The sequence below is a fragment of the Oncorhynchus tshawytscha genome, linkage group LG32 (genome assembly GCF_018296145.1).
Source record: "Oncorhynchus tshawytscha isolate Ot180627B linkage group LG32, Otsh_v2.0, whole genome shotgun sequence".
NCBI classification, from domain to species: Eukaryota; Metazoa; Chordata; class Actinopteri; order Salmoniformes; family Salmonidae; genus Oncorhynchus; species Oncorhynchus tshawytscha.
In genome coordinates, this window is record NC_056460.1 from 2,460,699 (window position 1) to 2,485,577 (window position 24,879).

At 42.4% G+C, this 24,879-nt stretch overlaps 1 protein-coding gene across 1 annotated transcript; it reads left to right on the forward strand.

Moving 5' to 3' along the window:
* Nucleotides 1–13,881: 13,881 nt before the first annotated feature.
* LOC121841596 (zinc finger protein 271-like) lies at nucleotides 13,882–20,423 on the forward strand. The gene is made up of 2 exons (XM_042310874.1): nucleotides 13,882–14,440; nucleotides 19,959–20,423. Exons 1-2 carry the CDS (start codon nucleotides 14,113–14,115, stop codon nucleotides 20,372–20,374), a joined length of 744 nt encoding a protein of 247 aa, XP_042166808.1. The 5' UTR covers nucleotides 13,882–14,112; the 3' UTR covers nucleotides 20,375–20,423.
* The last annotated feature ends 4,456 nt before the right edge of the window (nucleotides 20,424–24,879 follow it).

The window sequence follows — 24,879 nt, forward strand, 5'->3', positions numbered from 1 at the left end:
CATTGAGTACAGCTATAAGGTTTCTCTACTGTGTGTATTCTCTGGTGCACTGTCAGAACACTAGATTGACCAAAACGCTTCCCACATTGAGCACAGATATAAGATTTCTTTCCTGTGTGCGTTCTCTGATGAGGAGGTGAATCTCTTCCCATAGTTAGAGCAGGAATGAGATTTCTTCCCTGTGGATCTCTGCAGGTGTTTGTTGAGGTGTTATGATCTGGAGAGACTCTTCTCTGCCTCGTCAGCATCTTGATGTTGTTGAGGCTCCACTATAGTCACGTCTCTCTCCTGTGTGAACAACAAAGTCAGACAGATGGTTAAAGGCCCACAACAGTGGAAATCCACTGTATAAGGTGATGCCAACAGCATAGCGATGATGTTGTAAAACAATTGACATCTGTAAAGAATGTTAAACATTTTTGAGAATTGTCTTAAAATGAGCAACAAGTCATATTTTGTCTTGTTTTCACCTTAGTGGTAAAATCGATGATTGTAGGCTAGAAATAAGTTATTCATGTTGTTGAAACTCTGCAGTGTGCCCAACGACTTTTGGTCTCATGAGGGCGTTGCGCACACAATTTGTTTGCAGAAACACCTCCCTGCTAATCAGGAAACCGCTAGTTATTGATGTAGTATATCTGCCTGGAACAAAAATGGTGAGCAAAGATTTTAGTTTTTCGCAATGTATTCTGAATGTGAATGGGGGAAAACTCAGGGGAGTAAACCTCCATTTCCAGGAAGCTTATGACTGCATTTCACACTACTTTGTATTATAATTCTACGGCTGGTTTGAATGTCCTGCTGAACGTCCTTAATGACAATATCCATTTGGGTGTTATGACAGTTATGATTTTTTCCATTTATTTTAAATTTAAAAAATAAAGTTTCACCTTTATTTAACCAGGTAGGAAAGTTGAGAACAAGTTCTCATTTACAACTGCGACCTGGCCAAAGCAGTGCGGAAAAAAACATAGTTACACGTGGGTTAAACAAACGTAAAGTCAATAACACAATAGAAAAATCTATATACAGTGTGTGCAAATGGAGTAAGGAGGCACGAAAATAAATAGGCCACAGTAGCGAAGTAATTACAATTTAGAAAATGAACACTGGAGTGATAGATGTGCAGATGATGATGTGCAAGTAGAAATACTGGTGTGCAAAAGAGCAAAAAAAGTCCAAAAAATGGTGATGAGGTAGCTAGTTGGATGGGCTATTTACAGATGGGCTGTGTACAGCTGCAGCGATTGGTAAGCTGCTCAGATAGCTGATGCTTAAAGTTACTGAGGGAGATAAGTCTCCAGATAACTGGAAGGAAAGGCGGCCAAAGAGGTGTTGGCTTTGGGGATGACCAGTGAGATATACCTCCTAGAGCGCGTGCTATGGGTGGGCGTTGCTATGGTGACCAGTGAGCTGAGTTAAGGTGGAGCTTTACCTAGCAAAGACTTATAGATTACCTGGAGCCAGTGGGTTTGGTGACGGATATAGCGAGAGCCAGCCGACGAGAGCATACAGGTTTCAGTGGTGGGTGGTATATGGGGCATTGGTAACAAAACGGATGGCACTGTGATAGACTGCATCCAGTTTCCTGAGTAGAGTTGGAGGCTATTTTGTAAATGATATCGCAGAAGTCAAGGATCAGTAGGATATTCCGTTTTAAAAAGGTATTTTGGCAGCGTGAGTGAAGGAGGCTTTGTTTCTAAATAGGAAGCTAATTCTAGATTTCATTTTGGATTGGAGATGTTTAATGTGAGTCTGGAAGGAGAGATTACAGTCTAACCAGACACCTAGGTATTTGTAGTTGTCCACATATTCTAAGTCAGAACCATCCAGAGTAGTGATTCTAGTTGGGCGGGCGGGTGCGGGCAACGATCGGTTGAAGCGCATGCATTTAGTTTTACTAGCGTTTAAGAGCAGTTGGAGGCCACAGAAGGAATGTTGTATGGCATTGAAGCTCGTTTGGAGGGTTGTTAACACAACCCAAAGAAGGGCCAGATGTATACAGAATGGTGTCATCTGCATAGAGGTGGATCAAGGAATCACCCGCAGCAAGAGCGACATCGTTGACATATTCAGAGAAGAGAGTCGGCCCGAGAATTGAACCCTGTGGTACCCCATAGAGACTGCCAGAGGTCCGGACAACAGGCCAGGTCGATGAAGACGGCTGCACAGTAGTGTCTTTTATCGATGGCGGTTATGATATCGTTTAGTACCTGGAGCGTGGCTGAGGTGCACCTGTGACCAGCTCGGAAACCGGATTGCACAGCGTAGAAGGTACGGTGGGATTCTAAATGGTCAGTGATCATTTAGAATCCCAGACTTTAGAAAGGCAGGACAGGGTGGATATAGGTCTGTAACAGTTTGGGTCTAGAGTGTCACCCCCTTTGAAGAGGGGGATGACCACGGAAGCTTTCCAATCTTTAGGAATCTTGGACGATATGAAAGAGAGTTTGAACAGACTAGTAATAGGGGTTGCAACAATGGCGGCGGATAATTTTAGAAAGAGAGGGTCCAGATTGTCTAGCCCAGCTGATTTGTACGGGTCCAGGTTTTGCAGCTCATTCAGAAAAGCAGCTATCAGGATTTGGGTGAAGTAAAAGCTGAGAGGCTTGGGCAAGTAGCTTCGGGGGGTGGGGAGCTGTGGCCGGGGTTGGGGTAGCCAGGAGGAAAGCATGGCCAGCCGTAGAGAAATGCTTCTTGAAATTCTCGTTTATCGTGGATTTATCAGTGGTGACAGTGTTTCCTATCTTCAGTGCAGTGGGCAGCTGGGAGGAGGTGTTCTTATTCTCCATGGACTTTACAGTGTCCCAGAACTTTTTTGAGTTTGTGTTGCAGGAAGCAAATTTCTGCTTGAAAAAGCTAGCATTGGATTTTCTAACTGCCTGTGTATATTGCTTTCTAGCTTCCCTGAAAAGTTGCATATCACGGGGGCTGTTCGATGCTAATGCAGAAAGCCATAGGATGTTTTTGTGTTGGTTAAGGGCAGTCAGGTCTGGAGAGAACCAAGGGCCATATCTTGAATGGGGCAAGCTTATTTAAGATGGTGAGGAAGGCATTAAAAAAAAAAACAGGCATCCTCTACTAACGGGATGAGATCAATATCCTTCCAGGATACCCCGGCCAGGGTCATTTAGAAAGGCCTGCTCGCTGAAGTGTTTCAGGGAGCGTTTGACAGTGATGAGTGAAGGTCGTTTGACCGCTGACCCATTACGGATGCAGGCAATGAGGCAGTGATCGCCGAGATCTTGGTTGAAAACAGCAGAGGTGTATTTAGAGTGCAAGTTGGTTAGGATGATATCTATGAGGGTTCCCGTGTTAACGGCTTTGGGGTGGTACCTGGTAGGTTCATTGATCATTTGTGTGAGATTGAGGGCATCAAGCTTAGATTGTAGGATGGCTGGGGTGTCAAGCATGTTCCAGTTTAGGTCGCCTAGCAGCACGAGCTCTGAAGATAGATGGGGGGAAATCAGTTCACATATGGTGTCCAGAGCACAGCTGGGGGCAGAGGGTGGTCTATAGCAGGCGGCAACAGTGAGAGACTTGTTTTTAGAGAGGTAGATTTTTAAAAGTAGAAGTTCAAATTGTTTGGATTCAGACCTGGATAGTAGGACAGAACTCTGCAGGCTATCTTTGCAATAGATTGCAACACCGCCCCCTTCGGCCGTTCTATCTTGTAGTTACGGATGAAAATTTCAGAATTTTTGGTGGTCTTCCCAAGCCAGGATTCAGACACAGCTAGAACATCCAGGTTGGCAGAGTGTGCTAAAGCAGTGACTTAGGGAGGAGGCTTCTAATGTTAACATGCATGAAACCAATGCTATTACGGTTACAGAAGTCATCAAAAGAGAGTGCCTAGGGAATAGGAGTGGAGCTAGGCACTGCAGGGCCTGGATTCACCTCTACATCACCAGAGGGAAAGAGGAGGAGTAGGATAAGGGTACGGCTAAAAGCTATGAGAATTGGTCGTCTAGAACGTCTGGAACAGAGAGTAAAAGGAGGTTTCTGGGGGCGATAAAATAGCTTCAAGGTATAATGTACATATAAAAGGTATGGCAGGATGTGAATACAGTGGAGGTACACCTAGGGATTGAGTGATGATGAGAGAGATATTGTCTCTAGAAACATCATTGAAACCAGGAGATGTCATCGCATGTGTGGGTGGTGGAACTGAATGGTTGGATAAGGTATAGTGACGAGGGCTAGAGGCTCTACAGTGGAATAAGCCAATAAACACTAACCAGAACAGCAATGGACAAGGCATACTGACATTAAGGAGAGGCATGCTTAGTTGAGTGATCAAAAGGGTCCAGTGAGTAGTGAGGTTGGTTGGGGTCACGGCGATTCAGACAGCTAGCCGGGCCATCGGTAGCAAGCTAGCATAGGATGGAGGTCTGTTTTTAGCCACCTTGTGTGTTTCCGTCGGTAGGATTAGTGGGGTTCCGTGTGGTAGAGGGCATCAATCCAATTGGCAAAAAAACAAATGTAGTTATAGAGACCAGATTTGAGAAAAGAAAATATATAAAAAGAAGAAATGTGTAAATATATACACTGCTCTAAAAAATAAAGAAAACACTCAAATAACACATCCTAGATCTGAATGAAATATTCTTATTAAAAAAAAAATATTGACATAGTTGAATGTGCTGACAACAAAATCACACAAAAAATATCAATGGAAATCAAATTTATCAACCCATGGACGTCTGGATTTGGAGTCACACTCAAAATTAAAGTGGAAAACCACACTACAGGCTAATCCAACTTTGATGTAATGTCCTTAAAACGAGTCAAAATAAGGCTCAGTAGTGTGTGTGGCCTCCACATGACTGTATGACCTCCCTACAATGCCTGGGCATGCTCCTGATGAGGTGGCGGATGGTCTCCTGAGGGATCTCCTCCCAGACCTACACTAAAGCATCCGCCAACTCCTGGACAGTCTGTGGTGCAACGTGGCGTTGGTGGAGGGATGTGCGGCACCCCAAAGAAATGTCACCCCACACCATGACTGACCCACCGCCAAACCGGTCATGCTGGGGGATGTTGCAGGCAGCAGAACGTTCTCCACGGCGACTCTTGTCACATGTGCTCAGTGTGAACCGGCTTTCATCTGTGAAGAGCACAGGGCGCCAGTGGCGAATTTGCCAATCTTGGTGTTCTCTGGCAAATGCCAAACGTCCTGCACGGTGTTGGGCTGTAAGCACAACCCCCACCTGTGGACGTCGGGCCCTCATACCACCCTCATGGAGTCTGTTTCTGGCCGTTTGAGCAGACACATTCACATTTGTGGCCTGCTGGAGGTCATTTTGCAGGGCTCTGGCAGTGCTCCTCCTGCTCCTCCTTGCACAAAGGTGGAGGTAGCGGTCCTGCTGCTGGGTTGTTGCCCTCCTACGGCCTCCTCCACGTCTCCTGATGTACTGGCCTGTCTCCTGGTAGCGCCTCCATGCTCTGGACACTACGCTGACAGACACAGCAAACCTTGCCACAGCTCGCATTGATGTGCCATCCTGGATGAGCTGCACTACCTGAGCCACTTGTGTGGGTTGTAGACTCCATCTCATGCTACCACTAGAGTGAAAGCACCGCCAGCATTCAAAAGTGACCAAAACATCAGCCAGGAAGCATAGGAACTGAGAAGTGGTCTGTGGTCACCACCTGCAGAACCACTCCTTTATTGGGGGTGTCTTGCTAATTGCCTATAATTTCCACCTGTTGTCTATTCCATTTGCACAACAGCATGTGAAATGTATTGTCAATCAGTGTTGCTTCCTAAGTGGACAGTTTGATTTCACAGAAGTGTGATTGACTTGGAGTTACATTGTGTTGTTTCATTGTTCCCTTTATTTTTTTGAGCAGTGTATATATACGGGACACGACAAGACCAGAACAAAGGACGTCTGACTGCTATGCCATCTTGGATGCTGGACCGTTGAGTGGGACTAGGGGCTCCGCAGTAAAATAAAACAATGATAACTACCCCAAACAACAGTATACAAGGCATATTGACATTAGAGAGATATAAAACGAGGCATAAAGCAATCACAGGTGATGATTGGGAGAGCTAGCTAAGACAACAACGGGTAAGACAACATGTAAAATAGCAATGAATGGGCAGAAAGGGTCAGTTAACTACACACAGGGCCTGTGTTCGAGGCTGTGGCCAACAGATAAACAAATTAAACAAAAATGGAGACCCGTGAAGAATGAGCAGTCCAGCAGGCATCAGCTATGTAGCCAAGTGATCATAGGGTCACAGGAATATATGAACCAGGGAAGCCGTTAGGTAGTCATTACTACGATAGCTGGGAGATGCGCCTGGCTCGAGGCTAACTGGTATTAGCTTCGGGACAAGGGCGTCACCAACGTCCTGCAAAGGCCGGTTGAGGGCACATCGGACGGAATTACGTCGGCAGACCAGTCGTGATGGATCGGCGGGGCTCGGTGTTGACAAAGGGTCCTGGCCAATTGGCAAAAGAGGGATTGTGCTGTACAGAAACTCTCTCCAATCCTTACATCTTCTGGGTCGACAGGAAGAGGGTAACATGATACTAAACCCTTATTGCTCCCTTCAGGGGATCTGACCTGACCTCAAACCCTCCTTCGCCTAATCCACAGATGCCCATACGCTTCCCTTATAGCAATCCTGTGATCTCCTCCCGTTCACCCAGTACATTCCACAGTCCCTCTGTCTTTCTAAAGATCTCACTCCTTTATATACTCTGCGTCTGATCTATCATGTCTTTAATATCTCAATGTTCAAAGTTTAGCACGAATCCAGTCATAAAGTTACACTCCCTTTCAGTCGGTCAACTTCGGTAAAACATACTATGGGAAAATACAATCATTCCCCATGCCGACCTAAACGGATACTAAATTAAACGGCCCCTGGCAGACCACCCAGACCTTACTTTGCAAGATTCCTCAATTTATTAATTGTATTTTGTTTGAAACACTCCTGTCAATGTTGAGTAAGGACACACACCCAATTACGCATATAGTAGTAGGACTAGTCTACCTGGCTTGAGCGCAAATGTAGGCCTATAAACGTGCCCATTTTGGGGATGTCTGATAGTATTTCTGATTGTCTTAACGCACCACCACTAATGAGTTCTGGAGCTTCTCAAAGTAATGCTTTAATCACCTCAAACAGCAAATAAACAAAGTCTAATCCAAATCAATTGCAAATGAGAATAGTTCCTCAAAGTATTTGAATTTTTTTTCCAGCTCGCGCCCTTTTGATAACCACTCGGCACGAAAGAGAAAAACATAATGCGCTGATCCAGCGGAAATGAGGGCCCAGAATCGTTTATACAATGTTGCAAGCTTGCCATCTCGAGTTTTGGGCCGACCCGGTTGATAGTTGATCCAATGTTTCCAGTTCGTTGCAAACAGGCCATGTGTAGCCAATGAGATTTATATGATATTTATTTATCAGGATATTTTATACATGCAGGCTGCAATGTTAACCTACATAAAGCAAAAAAATGCTATTATTTTTTTAGCAACGGCAATAAAAATGTTTCTTTATAATTTTCATTTAAATAGAATGTAGATTAACCACAGAGAATGATGTTGAGATAAAGTCTATAATAATTATTATTACTATTATTATAAATTAAATGAAACTGTTCCAATAAAATGTGAATATGAAAATCACAACTGGCACCAGATCAGTAGAAATGGTCAGATAACTTGGCACCAAATGGAAAAGGTTGCTGACTGCTGGTGTAGCCTATTACCAGAAACTATAGGAGCATAATGACTGCTGGTGTAGTCTATTACCAGAAACTATAGGAGCATAACGACTGGTGGTGTAGCCTATTACCAGAAACTTTAGGAGCATAACATCAGAATTTACGAAGGCAAACGGCAGCGGGAGGAGTAGGCTAAGGAAGAGGTTTTTTTCTGATGATTATCTTGTTTCAGAGGGGTGTCATCAATAGCCCATAATAACAACAGATAATAAACAGAAATACCTTATTTACATAAGTATTCAGACCCTTTGCTATGAGACTCAAAATTGCTTTCAGGTGCATCTTGTTTCCATTAATCATCCTTGAGATGTATCTACAACTTGTTCAGAGTCCACCTGTGGTAAATTCAATTGATTGGATATGATTTGGAAGGCACACACCTGTCTATATAAGGTCCCAGAGTTGACAGTGCATGTCAGAGCAAACACCAAGCCATGAGGTCAAAGGAATTGTCCTTAGAGCTCCGAGGCACAGATCTGGGGATGGGCACCAAAAATTATTCTGCAGCACTGAAGGTCCCCCAAGAACACAGTGGCCTCCATAATTCATAAATGGAATACTCTTCCTAGAGCTGGTCAACCGGCCAAACTGAGCGATTGGGGGAGAAGGGCCTTGGTCAGGGAGGTGACCAAAAACCTGATGGTCACTCTGACAGAGCTCCAGAGTTCCTCTGTGGAGATGGGAGAACCTTCCAGAAGGACAACCATCTCTGCAGCACTCCACCAATCAGACGTTTAAGGTAGAGTCGCCAGAGAGAAGCCAATCCTCAGTATAAAGCATATGACAGCCTGCTTGGAGTCTGATAAAAGGCACCTTAAGACTCTAAGACCATGAGAAACAAGATTCTCTGGCTTGATGAAACCAAGATTGAACTCCTTATCCTGAATGCCAAGAGTCACGTCTGGAGGAAACCTGGCACCATCCCTAAGGTGATGCATGGTGGTGGCAGCATCATGCTGTGGGGATGTTTTTCAGCAGCAGGGACTGGGAGACTAGTCCGGAAACGATTTTGTGAAATTATTTTGATATAATATTTAAGTATTGAGTGAAATTATTCTGAATTGATATGAAAGTACAGCGATTTATGTTTCTAGGAATGTATCGCAATTGAAAATGGATTCACATTTAGATGGAATATTTGACTATTTTAGCTGCCAGAGCCAGTCTGAAAATAACATACCGTCCTTGGACATTGAGGAGTAAGGGGGCAGCAATCAGCAGTAGAAACAATAACAAAGTGAACTCCCTGCCCGTTTCGGTAAAAAGCTGAGGGATGGGGCTGGAGAAATGCAACCATCCATGATATCAACATTATAGTTTTAACCATGTTTTGAGGATATACAGTGTTTGTTTATATTTACGGGCAAAGATTGGAATAAAAAAACAGCTCATATTTTGCATTCTGATGGGGTACAACAGTTGAACTAAGCTCATGAGGCATTTATAAGTGAATTCTTAAAGAAACAACGGGTACATATTATTCATGTACAAGTCCAAAAATGGATGTAACAACTGCTGATTGCACCTTTAAGAGTACATATTGGGCTAAGCTAATAGGAGATATTGAGGACTATAGTATTTCAGGCATTGTCATTGGATGCATTTGATCAATTGTTAACGTTTTGTTGATGGTCCACTCTTGATGTTCTACACGTTACAGTGTAGCTTCAGCCATTCCTACAGAACAACGTTAAAGTGTAGAACCCCTTTACTGCATATTGGTTCAACGACTGCAGAGACGGTACTTACTGGTGTTAACTAGATCTCCAACCTCCTCTCCTTCCTCCAATGTGACAGTCATCTCCTCCTCCTCTGTCACTCCAAAAACCGCATCCTCCTCTTTCTCACCCTCCTCTTCTTTTACTGTAACATCCTCCTCCTCTTTCACTCTGAACGCATCTTCCTCTTATTTCACTGAAACGTCTTTCTCTTCTTCTTTCACTGTAACAGCCTCACCCTCTACTTCTATTTTTACTGTGATATCCTCTTCTTCCTCCTCCTCTTTCACGACAATGTTCAGCGCCAGAGCTTCTTCGACCAGCAGACCACCTCTTCTTCAACAGGAGGAGAGTAGTTTAGGGAGTTCATGGTCGGGGGTGTTAGCTAGCTATCATTAGCGACTAGACTAGTGCTAATTTAACCAGCCAGCTACTATAGCTGACTAATACAAAATAACGTAACACTAAATAGGTTAACAAGTAGATACGACCTAAGTGTGTCGAAAACACAGTAGCTAATATACACCGAAAGCGTATAAATAGCTTGAATCTTTCGGCTATGTTGGCTAGCAAGCTGAGGTGGTTGACGAGATGTTTATGAAGAACAGGACACTAGATTATACGTCATGCTGGCAGCGTCGCCTGAAAGACGCACATCACCGTATACTGACTGGAGGGAAAACGCAGTTGAGGATCATATTTTATTTTCAGACAAAGATTATTTTAAATGGATTTAATTAAATAATACTATTATATTGAGACATACAAAGACAGAAAACTATTGATTGATTAGTGAGAATAAAAAATGTTTACTACAGCACGTTTAAGGCAGTTTTATTAACTCATACTAAATCTAAGTAAGTAGACAACTACTGTAGGTCTATACTGCTCCTACATGGTGTAACAATACATCATGTAGATGTATATAATGAACAGAGTAGGTCTATACTGCTCCTACATGGTGTAACAATACATCATGTAGATGTATATAATGAACAGACTAGGTCTATACTGCTCCTACATGGTGTAACAATACATCATGTAGATGTATATAATGAACAGACTAGGTCTATACTGCTCCCACGTGGTGTAACAATACATCATGTAGATGTACACTACCATTCAAAAGTTTGGAATCAATTAGAAATGTCCTTGTTTTTGAAAGAAAATCAAATGTTTTCATTTATTTGCCTGTTTTTGCTTTGACATTATGGGGTATTGTGATGTCATTATGGGTTATTGTGATGTCATTATGGGGCAATGTGATGTCTTATGGGATATTGTTATGTCATTATTGGGTATTGTGTGTAGATTGATGAGGGAAAAAATTATTTAATCCATTTTAGAATAAGGCTGTAACGTAACAAAATTTGGAAATGGTGAAGGGGTCTGATTAATTTCCGAATACATTGTATACATAGGCAGTACTTAGTGACATCACTTCCTGAAACAAGAGGCACAAACATATAACATAGGTTCACAATATAAACATTCAATGTGTCAAAATATATGACCAAGCTGGAAGTGGAAATGCCAGCCCAGCCATAATCCTAGAGGTTCACTGATGATCAACCTCCTCCTTCACTTCTGACTCCTGATGATCAACCTCCTCCTTCACATCTGACTCCTGATGATCAACCTCCTCCTTCACATCTGACTCCAGTGATCAATCCAGAGCGTCTTCTTTCTGGGGAATCCCGATGGACGACTTCATCGAATAGGACGTCATCACCAACACCGCCCACAAGTTAATTGTCATTCAGGTTATCATTGGGAAGAGCATTAGCAATGTGTCCTGTCTGGTAACTTGTCTCGTTCAAAGGATTTACATTGGCAGGTGTAAAAAAACAAAACTCAGTCGATCTCAAACTGCAGAAAAACTTTTTGTAAGTCTTTAACTGTGTCAAAGTAGTGTGATGTAGTTAATAATGGAGATGGAGGTGTGTTCTAGTGGGTTTGGGCAGGTGTGATGTAGTTAATGGAGATTGAGGTGTGATGTGGTTAATGAAAATGAAGGTGTGTTCTAGTGGGTCTGGGCAGGTGTGATGTAGTTAATGGAGATGGAGGTGTGTTCTAGTGGGTCTGGACAGGTGTGATGTAGTTAATGGAGATGGAGGTGTGTTCTAGTGGGTCTGGACAGGTGTGACGTAGTTAATGGAGATGGAGGTGTGTTCTAGTGGGTCTGGGCAGGTGTGATGTAGTTGATGGAGATGAAGGTGTGTTCTAGTGGGTCTGGGCTGGTGTGATGTAGTTAATGGAGATGGAGGTGGGTTCTAGTGGGTCTGGGAAGGTGTGATGTAGTTAATGGAGATGGAGGTGTGTTCTAGTGGGTCTAGGCAGGTGTGATGTGGTTAATGAAGATGAAGGTGTGTTCTAGTGGGTCTGGGCAGGTGTGATGTAGTTAATGGAGATGGAGGTGTGTTCTGGTCGGTCTGGACAGGTGTGATGTAGTTAATGGAGATGGAGGTGTGTTCTACGGGTCTGGGCATGTTTGATGTAGTTCATGGAGATGGAGGTGTGTTCTAGTGGGTCTGGGCAGGTGTGATGTGGTTAATGAAGATGAAGGTGTGTTCTAGTGGGTCTGGGCAGGTGTGATGTAGTTAATGGAGATGGAGGTGTGTTCTGGTCGGTCTGGACAGGTGTGATGTAGTTAATGGAGATGGAGGTGTGTTCTACGGGTCTGGGCATGTTTGATGTAGTTCATGGAGATGGAGGTGTGTTCTAGTGGGTCTGGGCAGGTGTGATGTAGTTATTGATGTAGCAGTGATTTGTAGATCAATCAGTCGCCTGCAGTGTCAAACAAGCCCAATACCAAACTAATCAGGTGGTTGTTCGACGAAATGAAGCTTCACGTGCTGCTGATAAAGTGATACAGGCATCAGCACACTGTTTAGTGATTTGGACGCGGCTCGTAGCTCCGGTATCAAACGTAACATATCGACAAGTTGACACAACATAAAGGAGCAAGCAGGTTGATTTTCTATTTTGATTTGAACCCATGGCAAGAAGGCACCAGAGCCTACCGTGCTAATGGGTTCCCACTAGATAACACAACCACACAGTTCATGAAAAGCATGAGGTGAAGCTTGAGCTAGATATCAACCTATCATGACCTTCCTTGATATCGAGCTAGTTCCTAGTCCCTTCCCTCAAGTCAGTGAGTCAACACAGGAAGGAGCAATGGATGGATAGTTCATTTATTTCCAAAGCTGTAATGATGGGACACACACAGTATGGATGAATGATCAGTAGTGACGGGATACAAATAGCACTCCCACAGCAATTCTCCATTAATCTGCCCTATAATATACTAACAAAAAAACAATTGAAATGTCTATCAAAGTCATTGTGATCGTATAGTGGATTTAACAATTCCTACTAATTCCTACTTTACTATAATAAATTAATCAATTGTTTCCATGTGTCTCATATTCACTACATCAGAATAAACTGTCATCCATTTTAGTATCAAAATATATCAAATTAACCTGAATATTACTTAATGTCCCCCTCTGGTGGCGAAGAAGTATAATACACCTAAACTAACAATACCGGGCTAATAAACTAGCTGGTGTTCATGAGTTTATAAAACATATACTTTATACATTTGTCATAAATTGCCTACAGTGATAACATATAAAGAGGCTTATTTGACGACAAACCAACAACAGTAGTTACTGAAACATAAATTACTAATGTATGATGTAATGTCAACTTTATACATTTCCATCCCAGAACCCCTCAATTGTCAAATTCTCCAAAAATCTGCTGTGGATTACCCAGACTTCCATACCTTTATCACTGAGTGTATTACACTGAGTGTAATGTAAACAACATGAGCAACGGTATAAGGTATGGCATCTCAGTGCTAGTGGGATCACTACAGGCTGTATCATAACAGGCCGTGATTGAGAGTCCCATAGGGCAGCGCACAATTGGCCCAGCATCGTCTGGGTTAGGGTTTGGCCGGGGTAGGCCGTCATTGTAAATAAGAATGTGTTCTTAACTGACTTGCCTAGTTAAAATAAAGGTTAAATATATTTAAAACATGTAATTTCATTACACCGTTACACTGTTATACAAACTCAGTCGCACAGAGATCATCCATATGACGTTGAGAAATACTGCATTGTGGGTAGTTTAGAAGATTTCCTAAAATAAGTTAATAAATATGTAATAACGCAAAAACATAACTGTTTTTACTTATAGGTAACCATATCGTGACTACAACTAGCTTACTAAGTCTTTAACCACACTGTATTGTTACACTGGTGAGTAAAAAATAATGCTTCCTACACTTTAACTTGTCTGAAAATAAAATAAACATTTTACTCAACTGCGTTCCAACAAATGGCGGTCTGCGACTTTAAGGCGATGCTGCTAGTGTGACGTATAACCCAGTGGACGGAACGCTTATTTCAACAGCGGCAACAGTTCGTGAGACACTTCGGTAGCTTGCTAGCCAAAATCGACGAACCAATAAAGCTCTTTAGACGCTTTAGTGTATATTAGCCACTGTGTTTTAAACCCACTTCTGTCGTCTAGTTAGTTATCCGATTTAATTTAATATTTACGGTGTTGTTATTAGTCAGCTACCGGACTGGTTAAGTTAGCATTAGCCTAGCTAGCTAACATCTCTGACCATGAGCTCACTAAGCTACTCTCCTGTTAAAGAAGAGGCGGATAACACAGTAAAACAAGAAGTAGAGGGTGAGGCCGTTACTGTGAAAGAAGAGGAAGACGCGTTCAGAGTGGATGAGGATGTTACAGTAAAAGGAGAGAAGGATGCAGTTTTTGGAGTGAAAGAGGAGAAGGGAGAGATGACTGTTACATCGAAAAAGGAGGAGGAAGAAGAGGAGGAACCTGGATATCTGGGCCCGGTTTCCCAAACGCATCTTAAGGAATCCAATGGTTCTAACGATGAATTTAGCCAAAATATGGTTTTGAGAAACCGTTCCCTTATTAACACTAGTAAGTACTGTCTTAAAAACAGAGGCACAAACTGCAGTTGTTGAACTGATGTTTGGTGTTAAAGCGGACATCTGCAATTGCTACATCCATATTGTGACGTTTAAATTATTTATTTATAACCATTGATTCTTGAAGAATATAACACATTAGTTCAACTGTTTTCCCCATCAGATCCCCAAAATAAGCTTTTTTTACTCTGTTTAGAAACAATGTAAATCAACACTGTATAGCCAGCCTCAACATGGTTAAAACTATAATGCTGGTATCATGGGATGGTCAGTCCTTGCATCCATAGGTCTGTCTGTCTGTAGTTCCATTTCTCCAACCCCATAATCATCTTATTACCATAACAGTGGTGGAATGACAGATTTGTTATTGTTTGAACTGCAGATTGCTGGGTTGTGTGGGTTTTTTAAACATCAACAAAATGGCTGCCCAGAGACTTGATTTGGTGAGCAGCTGAGAGATTGGGGAAGGAGAAGTGTAACCACTCTCAAATTCATAGAGAAAGCTATTGTAGAAAGCGTAACACAACACCTAGCGACCTCGTCAAGAAGTTCAGACATTTTGGCGTAACATTTATAAGGTGTTGACTTGACAGTCGCTGGACCCAGGTTTGAGTTCAGCTCAGGGCTACCCCCTGAATTCACTACACTATGAATACAAGGACCGGCCATCCATGAGGTCATAATGATAGTTTAACTAGGTTTCTAGTTTATATAGTATATTCTAGAATTCATCCATGATGTCATAATGATAGTTTAACCAGGTTTCTAGGATATATAGTATATTCTAGAATTGCCAGTGAAGATTTCCTGTGGGGGCCAAATTATTAGAACTGTTGATAGGTCATTGTATAATATTCTGCCAACATTTTTACATGCCCTTACATTAAAGGCAAGACATACATAGATTCAATTACATTCATGAATTGGTTTGAAACCTTTGTTTTAAACCCTTCTCAAGGTTGGTCCCTTGATGGATTTGTAAAAAATGGTTTGTCATGAAACACTATTTCTATTTATTTAAAATTAACCTTTATTTAACTAGGCAAGTCAGTTAAGAACAAATTCTTATTTACAATGACTGCCTACCCCGGACGACGCTGGGCCAATTGTGCGCCGCCCTATGGGACTCCCAATCAGGGTCGTTTGTGATACAGCCTGGATTTGATCCAGGGTGTCTGTAGTGGTGCCTCAAGCACTGAGATGCAGTGTCCTCTGCGCCACCTGGGAGCCCCAAAATCATGTTCTAGTGCTGTCCCCAACTAAAATACATCTCGGTCAACCAAGAGTCATCTGTTCTTTCTACCAATCGCCCCATGTGTTTTTATACAATCAAATATACATACTGAACTTGTCTGATGCTTTAACCTGTCTGGCAACAGCAAGTGAAAGTGCAGGGCGCCAAATTCAAAACAACAGAAATCCCTCAATTAAAGTTTCCCAAACATACAAGTATTATACACCATTTTAAAGATAAAATTCTCGTTAATCCAGCCACAGTGTCTGATTTCAAAAAGGCTTTACATTGAAAGCACCACAAATGATTGTTAGGTCACCACTAAGTCACAGAAAAACACAGCCATTTTTCCAGCCAAAGAGAGGAGTCACAAAAAGCACAAATAGAGATTAAAATTAATCACTAACCTTTGATGATTTTCATCAGATGACACTCATAGGACGTCATGTTACACAATACATGTATGTTTTGTTCGCTAAAGTGCATATATCAAAAAATCTCATTTTACATATGTTCTGTAGTTCTAAAACATGCAGTGATTTTGCAGAGAGCCACATCAAGTTACAGAAATACTCATCATAAATGTTGATGAAAATACAAGTGTTACACATGGAATTATAGACATACTTCTCTTTAATGCAACCACGGTGTCAGATTTCAATTTCTTTTAACGGAAAAAGCAAACCATGCAATAATCTGAGTACAGCGTTCAGACAACAAAGCAGCCAAAAAGATATCCGCCATATTGGGTAGTCAACATTAGTCAGAAATAGCGTTATAAATATTCACTTACCTTTGATCTTCATCAGAATGCCCTCCCAGGTATCCCAATTCCACCATAAATGTTTGATTTGTTCGATAATGTCCATCAGTTATGTCCAAATATCTTCTTTTGTTAGGGAGTTTGGTAAACAAATCCAAATTCAGGTCGCGCCGAATGTCGGACGAAAAGTTTTAAGTTCCATTACGGCCTGTAGAAACTTGTCAAACTAAGTATAGAATCAATCTTTAGGATGTTTTTCACATAAATGTTCAATAATGTTCCAACCTGAGAATTCCTTTGTCTGTAGAAAAGCAATGGAATGAGAGCTAACTCTCTCGTGACCGCACGTCAAAAGCCCAAGTCACTCTGCCAGACCACTTACTCAAACAGCTCTCACGAGCCCCTCCTTTATAATAGAATCCTCAAACGAGTTTTAAAGACGGTTGATATCTAGTGTAAGCCTTAGGAAGTGCAACATAACCAATATCCCACTGTATTTACAATAGGGGCTGAGTTAAAGAAAACTACAAGCCTCAGATTACCCACTTCCTGGTTGGATTTTTGCCTGCCATGTGAGTTATGTTTTATTCACAGACATCATTCAAACAGCTTTAGAAACTTCAGAGTGTTTTCTATCCAATACTAGTAATAATATGCATATATTAGCATCGAGGACAGAGTAGCAGGCAGTTTACTCTGGCCACCTTATTCATCTAAGCTGCTCAATACATCCCGCATGTCACCAAGAAGTTAACAACCCTCCAAACAAGCTTCAATGCCATACAACATTCCTTCTGTGGCCTTCAACTGCTCTTAAACGCTAGTAAAACTAAATGCATGCTCTTCGACCGATCGCTGCCTGCACCCGCCAGCCCGACTGGCATCACTACTCTGGACGGTTCTGACTTAGAATATGTGGACAACTACAAATACCTAGGTGTCTGGTTAGACTGTGAACTCTCCTTCCAGACTCATTTTAAGCATATTCAATCCAACATTAAATCTAGAATCGGCTTCCTATTTAGGAACAAAGCCTCCTTCACTCACGCTGCCAAACATGCCCTATTAAAACTGAATATCCTACCGATCCTTGACTTCGGCGATGTAATTTACAAAATAGCCTCCAACACTCTACTCAGCAAACTGGATGCAGTCTCTCACAGTGCCATCCGTTTTGTCACCAATGCCCCATATACTACACACCACTGCGACCAGTATGCTCTTGTCGGCTGGCTCTCGCTACATATTCGTCGCCAAACCCACTGGCTCCAGGTAATCTATAAGTCTTTGCTAGGCCTCCTTAACTCAGCTCACTGGTCATCATAGCAACACCCACCCATAGCACACGCTCTAGGAGGTATATCTCACTGGTCATCCCCAAAGCCAACACCTCTTTGGCCGTCTTTCCTTCCAGTTCTCTGCTGCCAATGACTGTAAGGAATTGCAAAAATCACTGAAGTTGGAGACTTATCTCCCTCACTAACTTTAAGCATCAGCTATCTGAGCAGCTTACCAATCGCTGAAGCTGTACACAGCCCATCTGTAAATAGCCCATCCAACTAGCTACCTCATCCCCATTTTTTTATGGACTTTTTTTGCTCTTTTTCACACCAGTATTTCTACTTGCACATCATCATCTGCACATCTATCACTCCAGTGTTAAATTGCTAAATTGTAATTACTTCACTACAATGGCCTATTTATTGCCATGCCTCCTTACTCCACTTGCACACACTGGATATAGATTTCTCTATTGTGTTATTGATTGTACGTTTGTTTAACCCACGTGTAACTCTGTTGTTTTTGTCGCACTGCTTTGCTTTATCTTGCCCAGGTCGCAGTTGTAAATGAGAACTTGTTCTCAACTGGCCTACCTGGTTAAATAAAGGTTAAATATTTTTTTAACATTTAAAATAAAACGGATACTGTCACTAACTTCACTAGGGTATGTGGGACGTTTGCGTCCCACCTCTTCAACAGCCAGTGAAACTGCTGGGCGACAAATTCAAATACAGAAATACTCATTATAAAAATTCAGAAAACAAAACATATTTTACATAGGTTTAAAGATGAACGTCTTGTGAATCCAAGCACGGTGTCAGATTTAAAAAATGATTTTCGGGCGAAAGCATACCGTACAGTTATTTGAGAACATAGCCCACTAGACAATTCATTACAAACAGTAACCAGCCAAGTAGAACAGTCAGAAATAGAGATAAAAATGAATCCCTTACCTTTGATCTTCATATGGTTGCACTCAGCAGACATTCATTTACTCAATAAATGTTTATTTTGTTCAATAAAGTCTCTTTATATACAAAAACCTCAGTTTTGTTTGTGCGTTTTCTTCAGTAATCCACAGGCTCATACGCAGTCAAAACAGGAAGACAAAGTCCAAATTGTATCTGTAAAGTTCATAGAAACATGTCAAACGATGTTTATATTCAACTCTCAGGTTGTTTTTAGCCTACATAATCGCTAATATTTCAACCCGACAATAACGTCGTCAATTTAAAAGGTAAACAAGAATTGCTATCTCTCTTTCGCACGCATGAAAAAGCTCTGCGACAGTCATTCCGAATGCTCTAATTCCCTCATTTGTCAGAATACAAGCCTGAAACTATTTCTAAAGACTGTTGACATCTAGTGGAAGGCATAGGAACTGCAATTTGAGTCCTAAGTCAATGGATCCTGTAATGGCATTGAATAGAAAACTGTAACAACAAAAAAAACTACTTCCTGAATGGATTTTTCTCAGGTTTTTGCTTGCCAAATCAGTTCTGTTATACTCAGACACTATTTTAACAGTTTTGGAAACTTTAGAGTGTTTTCTATTCAAATCTACCAGTTATATGCATATCATATCTTCTGGGCCCGAGAAGCAGGCAGTTTAATCTGGGCATGCTTTTCATCCAAAATTCCAAATGCTGCCCCCTACCCTAGAGAGGTTAAGGACATTCAGCAGGACATTCAAACGAGCCTTAGAATTATAATCCAAAGTCGTGTGAAATGCACTCATAAGCAACCTGGAAATGGAGGTTACTCCCCTGAGTTTTCCCCATTCACATTCAGAATACATTGTGAAAAACAAATCTTTGCTCACCATTTTTGTTCCAGGCAGATATACTACATCCATAACTATCGGTTTCCTCATTAGCAGGGAGGTGTTTCTGCAATCAAATTGTGTGTGCATCGCCCTCATGCCGCAATTTGATTAAACACAGAAAGGGGCCTATATTGGAGACCAAACGTCATCTGGCACACTGCTTAGAGTTTCAACAACATGAATAACTTATTTCTAGCCTACAATCATTGATTTTACCACTAATGTGAAAACAAGACAAAATATGACTATTCTTGCTCATTTTAAGACAATTAGCCAAAAAAATTGCATTCTTTACACATGTCAATTGTTTTACAACATCATGGCTATGCTGTTGGCATCACCTTTTTACAGTGGATTTCTGCTGTTGTGGGCCTTTAACCATCTGTCTAACTTTGTTGTTCACACAGAGAGACGTGACTATTGTGGATCCTCTGGGGGTCCTCAACAACCTCATGATGTTGAAGAGGCAGAGAAGAGTCTCTCCAGATCAGAACACCTCAACAAACACCTGCAGAGATCCACAGGGAAGAAATCTCATTCCTGCTCTGACTGTGGGAAGAGATTCACCTGCTCATCAGGCATTAAAATTCATCAGAGAATCCAAGGAGAGAAATGTTTTAGCTGTACTCAGAGGGATGAATTTTACTCGGTCAACCAGCCTGATATCACACCAGAGAACACACACACAGGAAAGAAATTGTATATCTGTGCTCAATGTGGGAAGCGTTTTAGTCAATCTAGTGTTCTGACAGTGCACCAGAGAATACACACAGGAGAGAAACCCTTTAGCTGTGATCAATGTGGGAAGAGTTATTACAAATAACATTCTGACTGTACACCATAGAACACACACAGGAGAGAAGCTGTGCTTATAGCTGAGAATACACACAGGAGAGAAACCCTCTGTGTCAATGGGAAGAGTTATTACAAATTTTGACTGTACAATCACACACAGGAGAGAAGCCTTTAGCTGCTCTGAAGTTTTGGTCACTTTTGCAGAGAATAGAGAATACACACAGGAGAGAAACCCTATAGCTGTACTCAATGTGGGATGAGTTTTACTCGGTCAACCAGCCTGATATCACACCAGAGAATACACACAGGAGAGAAATCTTATATCTGTGATCAATGTGGGAAGAGTTTTGGTAGATCTGGGCAGCTGAATGTACACCAGAGAATACACACAGGAGAGAAATATTTTAGCTGTGATCAATGTGGGAAGAGTTTTGGTCATTCTAGCGTTCTGACAGAGCACCAGAGAACCCACACAGGAGAGAAATCTTATGTCTGTGATCAATGTGGGAAGAGTTTTGGTAGATCTGGGCAGCTGACTGTACACAAGACAACACACACAGGAGAGAAACCTTATAGCTGTGATGAATGTGGGAAGAGTTTTATTACATCTCGCATTCTGACTCAACACCAGAGAACACACACAGGAGAGAAACCTTATAGCTGTGATCAATGTGGGAAGAGTTTTTGTCGATCTGGACAGCTGATTGTACACAAGAGATCACACACAGGAGAGAAATCTCATAGCTGTGCCAGGACATAATCTGATAAAAGAGCTCTGATTTCAATATCAGAAAATACATACATGAAGGAGTTGTTTCATGATATTAATGTAGAATATTTTAACATTGTAGTAGGAGTATTTTGATAATGTCACAATGTTGAACCCTAAACATTTGTCCCCTGTTCTATTGATTTCAACATGATTTGGATATTAGCCTCGGGGAAAATCCCGGCTCTGAAATGGAAGAGTACTATTTATATGATTTTAACAAAAAGTGACTAACAAAAAAAAGAGTCGTTACACTTACCACGTTGGTGACCCACTTGAATCCAAATGCAACACTTCAAAATGTAGCTAGCTGTTTTCTACAAATTGTCCTCTAACCAGTGATATACACATTATTCCCAGATTCCGTGTGGTTTTTGAGATGTTAGTTTTAACAGGACGTGCAACCTCATCTCCCTCTCGGCACAATTGATTTCAACATGATATCGATGAGTGATGACAAATAAGTGTTGCATTCCTTTGTTTAGCGACCCCTACATTTAAATGCATCACTCCAAAATGTAGCTGACTGTCTTCTGCAGGTTGTCCTCTAATCAGTGAGGTAAAAGATATCTCCCATTTCCATGTGTTTTTTTTTTAGTTGTGTTTGTTTCAACAGCCCGTACAACCTGATTTCCCCCTAATCGATATCAGTGATTTATTGCTACTTGTCAAAACAACAGCGTTTTTGGTGCTTGTGCAGTTTATTAGCTGCTTGTTTAAACAAATACAAGTAATATGATTATTGTGGCAGGTGTTTGTGTATATAGCACATGTTATGTTTAGGTTTTCAATTTATCCCAATCTGTTTCTTCATATTGGTTATTGATTTGGACACGTTAAAACTGTGTTTTGACATTGGGGATATCCCACCTAGCAAAATGTAATTGAAAAGACGTTGAAAATAAGACTATGCAACCAATATTTTATATTTACAATTTCTGTAACATTTTGTAATCACAATTATTTATTTAACCAAATGACAATATTTTGGGCTACAATTATATTGACATTGTTTCCCTGCTTTTCGAATATCAGGGTTCATTCTCAGATGTGCCAACCCAGAGCATGAGCATGTACTAGAGCATGACATTGGGGACTGGGCCCCGATCCAACAACATGCCTATCTAGTGAATCCTGAAAAGAGAGAGAAGCTCCGCCGTGAGATGGAAAGTGACTATGGATATTGCAGGAGTTTCCTTTTGAAATCAGACATGTTGGTTGTTGATTGTCTCAAGGGTGGGCAGTCAAAAACTGTTGTGTTTTGCGCTTAGCCAGTGAGTTGCCATGGATCACAATTTATTTTGACTGCACGTTTTCCGTATTGGAAATTATTTTTGTTTGGGCTCGTTCCAAGGGGACGAGAGTTCTAGAAGCTAGTAAGTTTTAGGAAGACAAGAGTTCTAGAAGCTAATTGTTGACAGCCAGTAGACACCATGTTTATATTGGTGAAGGTGAAGCATTGTGGTTGATTATAATGTGTAATTGAAGTTGTTTTATGTTGGTGGTAAGCATTCTCTTAAGGGGGAAGGTGTTAGTCTTTAGTTTTTCCATTTATGTTTTGAGGTTGGACTTTCGCCCGTAGAGATCATTCGCACCTAGGGGGCACCGATTGGGGTCATCTCGTTAGTCAGTATGTGTTACACCTGTGCTGGCTTACCCATCTCATTAGTGGGAAGGTGTTTCACCTGAGCTGGTCCAGGTTCTATTTAAGAGTGTCTGGCCCAGTGCTCCAGTTGTCTTGATAGATGTGGAGAGGCAACACCTTTTTTGTTTTAAGATGCTTTATTTTCAGGTTGAAGCTTATTTCTGAAGAGAGCTTTTTTTTTTTTTGAAAATGAATACAAACAAGCAAACCTGGTCGGTTCCGGGGATTGGTATAGCAAATACCGTAAGATTTTCATGGACTGAAAAGGAGATGGAACCTTGGGGCAGGGAAACTTTTGGAAGGACTATATTGATGGGATGCCTCAGGATAGAGGTGAAGGAAGTACTCTGCCTTCAAGGGAACCCGAATGAGAAGGCTTTCGATGTGACGTTTCACAAAGAGGAGAAACATGATGATGTATTGAAGATGGCAAAGGAAGCGGAGAAAACGGGACCCCTGTGCCATTATGCGGTGACCAGCCTGGCGAAGAACAACTTCAGGGTGGTCACCGTAACCATGTACAATCCGCATGTGAAAGATGAAGAGGTGAGGGCCTTTCTGGGGAGGTACATGGACAATGTCTCCTCAGCGAGGTACCTCAGGGACTCCCTGGGTTTCTGGAACGGGAGGAGAGGGTTCCAGGCGTTACTCAGGAGTCCCCGAAGAGTGTGGATGGCTACCTCCATCCTCCGGCGATGTTCTCCCTGGGGGCTGACAGGGGAACACTCTACTATGCACGTCAGCCCCCGTTCTGCAGGCGTTGTATGGCCTACGGCCATATCCTGGCCTCGTGCAGCGCCAAGAAATGTCGTTTTTGTGGGTCGGAAGAGCACGAGGCCAAGGAGTGTGACGAGCCCAAGGCTTGCCACGGGTGTGGCTCGAAAGTACACCTGTGGCGTGATTGCCCGGCTCGTCACAGGTCATACGCGTCTGCAGCTGGGGGGAGCGGGGGATGGGGGGAGGAAAGAGAGGACGCATGCGGATTGTACGGATGGCACAGGGGAAAGGAAGGAGAAGGATGAAGAAGGGAAGAAGGAAGAGGCGAAAAGAAAGAGGAGAGAAGATGGAAAGAAGGAAAAAGAAGGAGAGATTAAAAAGAAGGTGGAAGAACGTGGAGGAGCTGAGAAGAGGGAGAAGGGGACAGTGGTACGAGAAGGAGTGGAAGAAGGAACGGGGACAGTGACGGAGAAGGAGGGAGGAGTGGAGTTGGGAGGGGAGGGGGGGGGAAGGGGGGGGACAGCCTGCCAGGCTTCCTCGAGGTCGAAATGAGGGATTTGGTGGAGGAGTTAGCGGGGATGGGACATTGTGTCTCCCCGCTCCTCCTTCACCAAAGAAGTGAAGAGGGGGAGCTTGGCAGGAAGTGAGAGGGAGGGGGTGTGGAGGGGGGGGCTAAGAGAGTGGCAGGGGGGGTAATTTGTCCTCCCGGTTTGCCTCAGCCCCTTGCATTTTAGTGGATGACTCCAGTGAGGGGTCGGTGGGCTGTTTGCTAGAGGGATCCCAACTCCTGTTTGAGGAGATGGGGTCCCCTACATGCAGCCCCAAGGCAAACAGGGAGGGGGGGATGGTGGGTGGGGAGGGAGGACCCAACACACTGCCTGGGTCATGGGTTGGGATGGAGGACGGGGGCGTCAGGAGAGGAGAGGGACGTCCCCGCCGGTGGAGATGGACCAGGGGAGCATCGGGTGAGTCTCCTGTTTTTTTTTTTGGTTTTGGGGGTTTTATTTGTTGTTAATAATTAAATGAATAGTTCTGTTTCTTTTTTTAGTCTAAATGTTAGGGGTTAAGGAATAATGTTAAAAGGAGGGCGGTTTTTTGTTATTTAGAGGGTGTGGGGTTTGATTTCTGTTTTTTACAGGAGGTTCACCTGAGGGATGGTGGGGATGTGTGTAGATTTAAGAGGGAGTGGGATAAGGGGAATCTTTTTGGGGCATAGGAGGGGTGCACTCAACAGGAGTAGGGATTTTGTGTGGGCATAGAGAGGTTAAAATAGAGAACACTTTTGTAATAATGCAGGGTAGAGTTTTGGGGATAGATGTTAAGTTTAGAGAAGCTAGATATAGGTTAATTGGGGTGTATGGGCCACAGGTGGCGGCAGACAGGAGGGAGATGGTGGACTGTC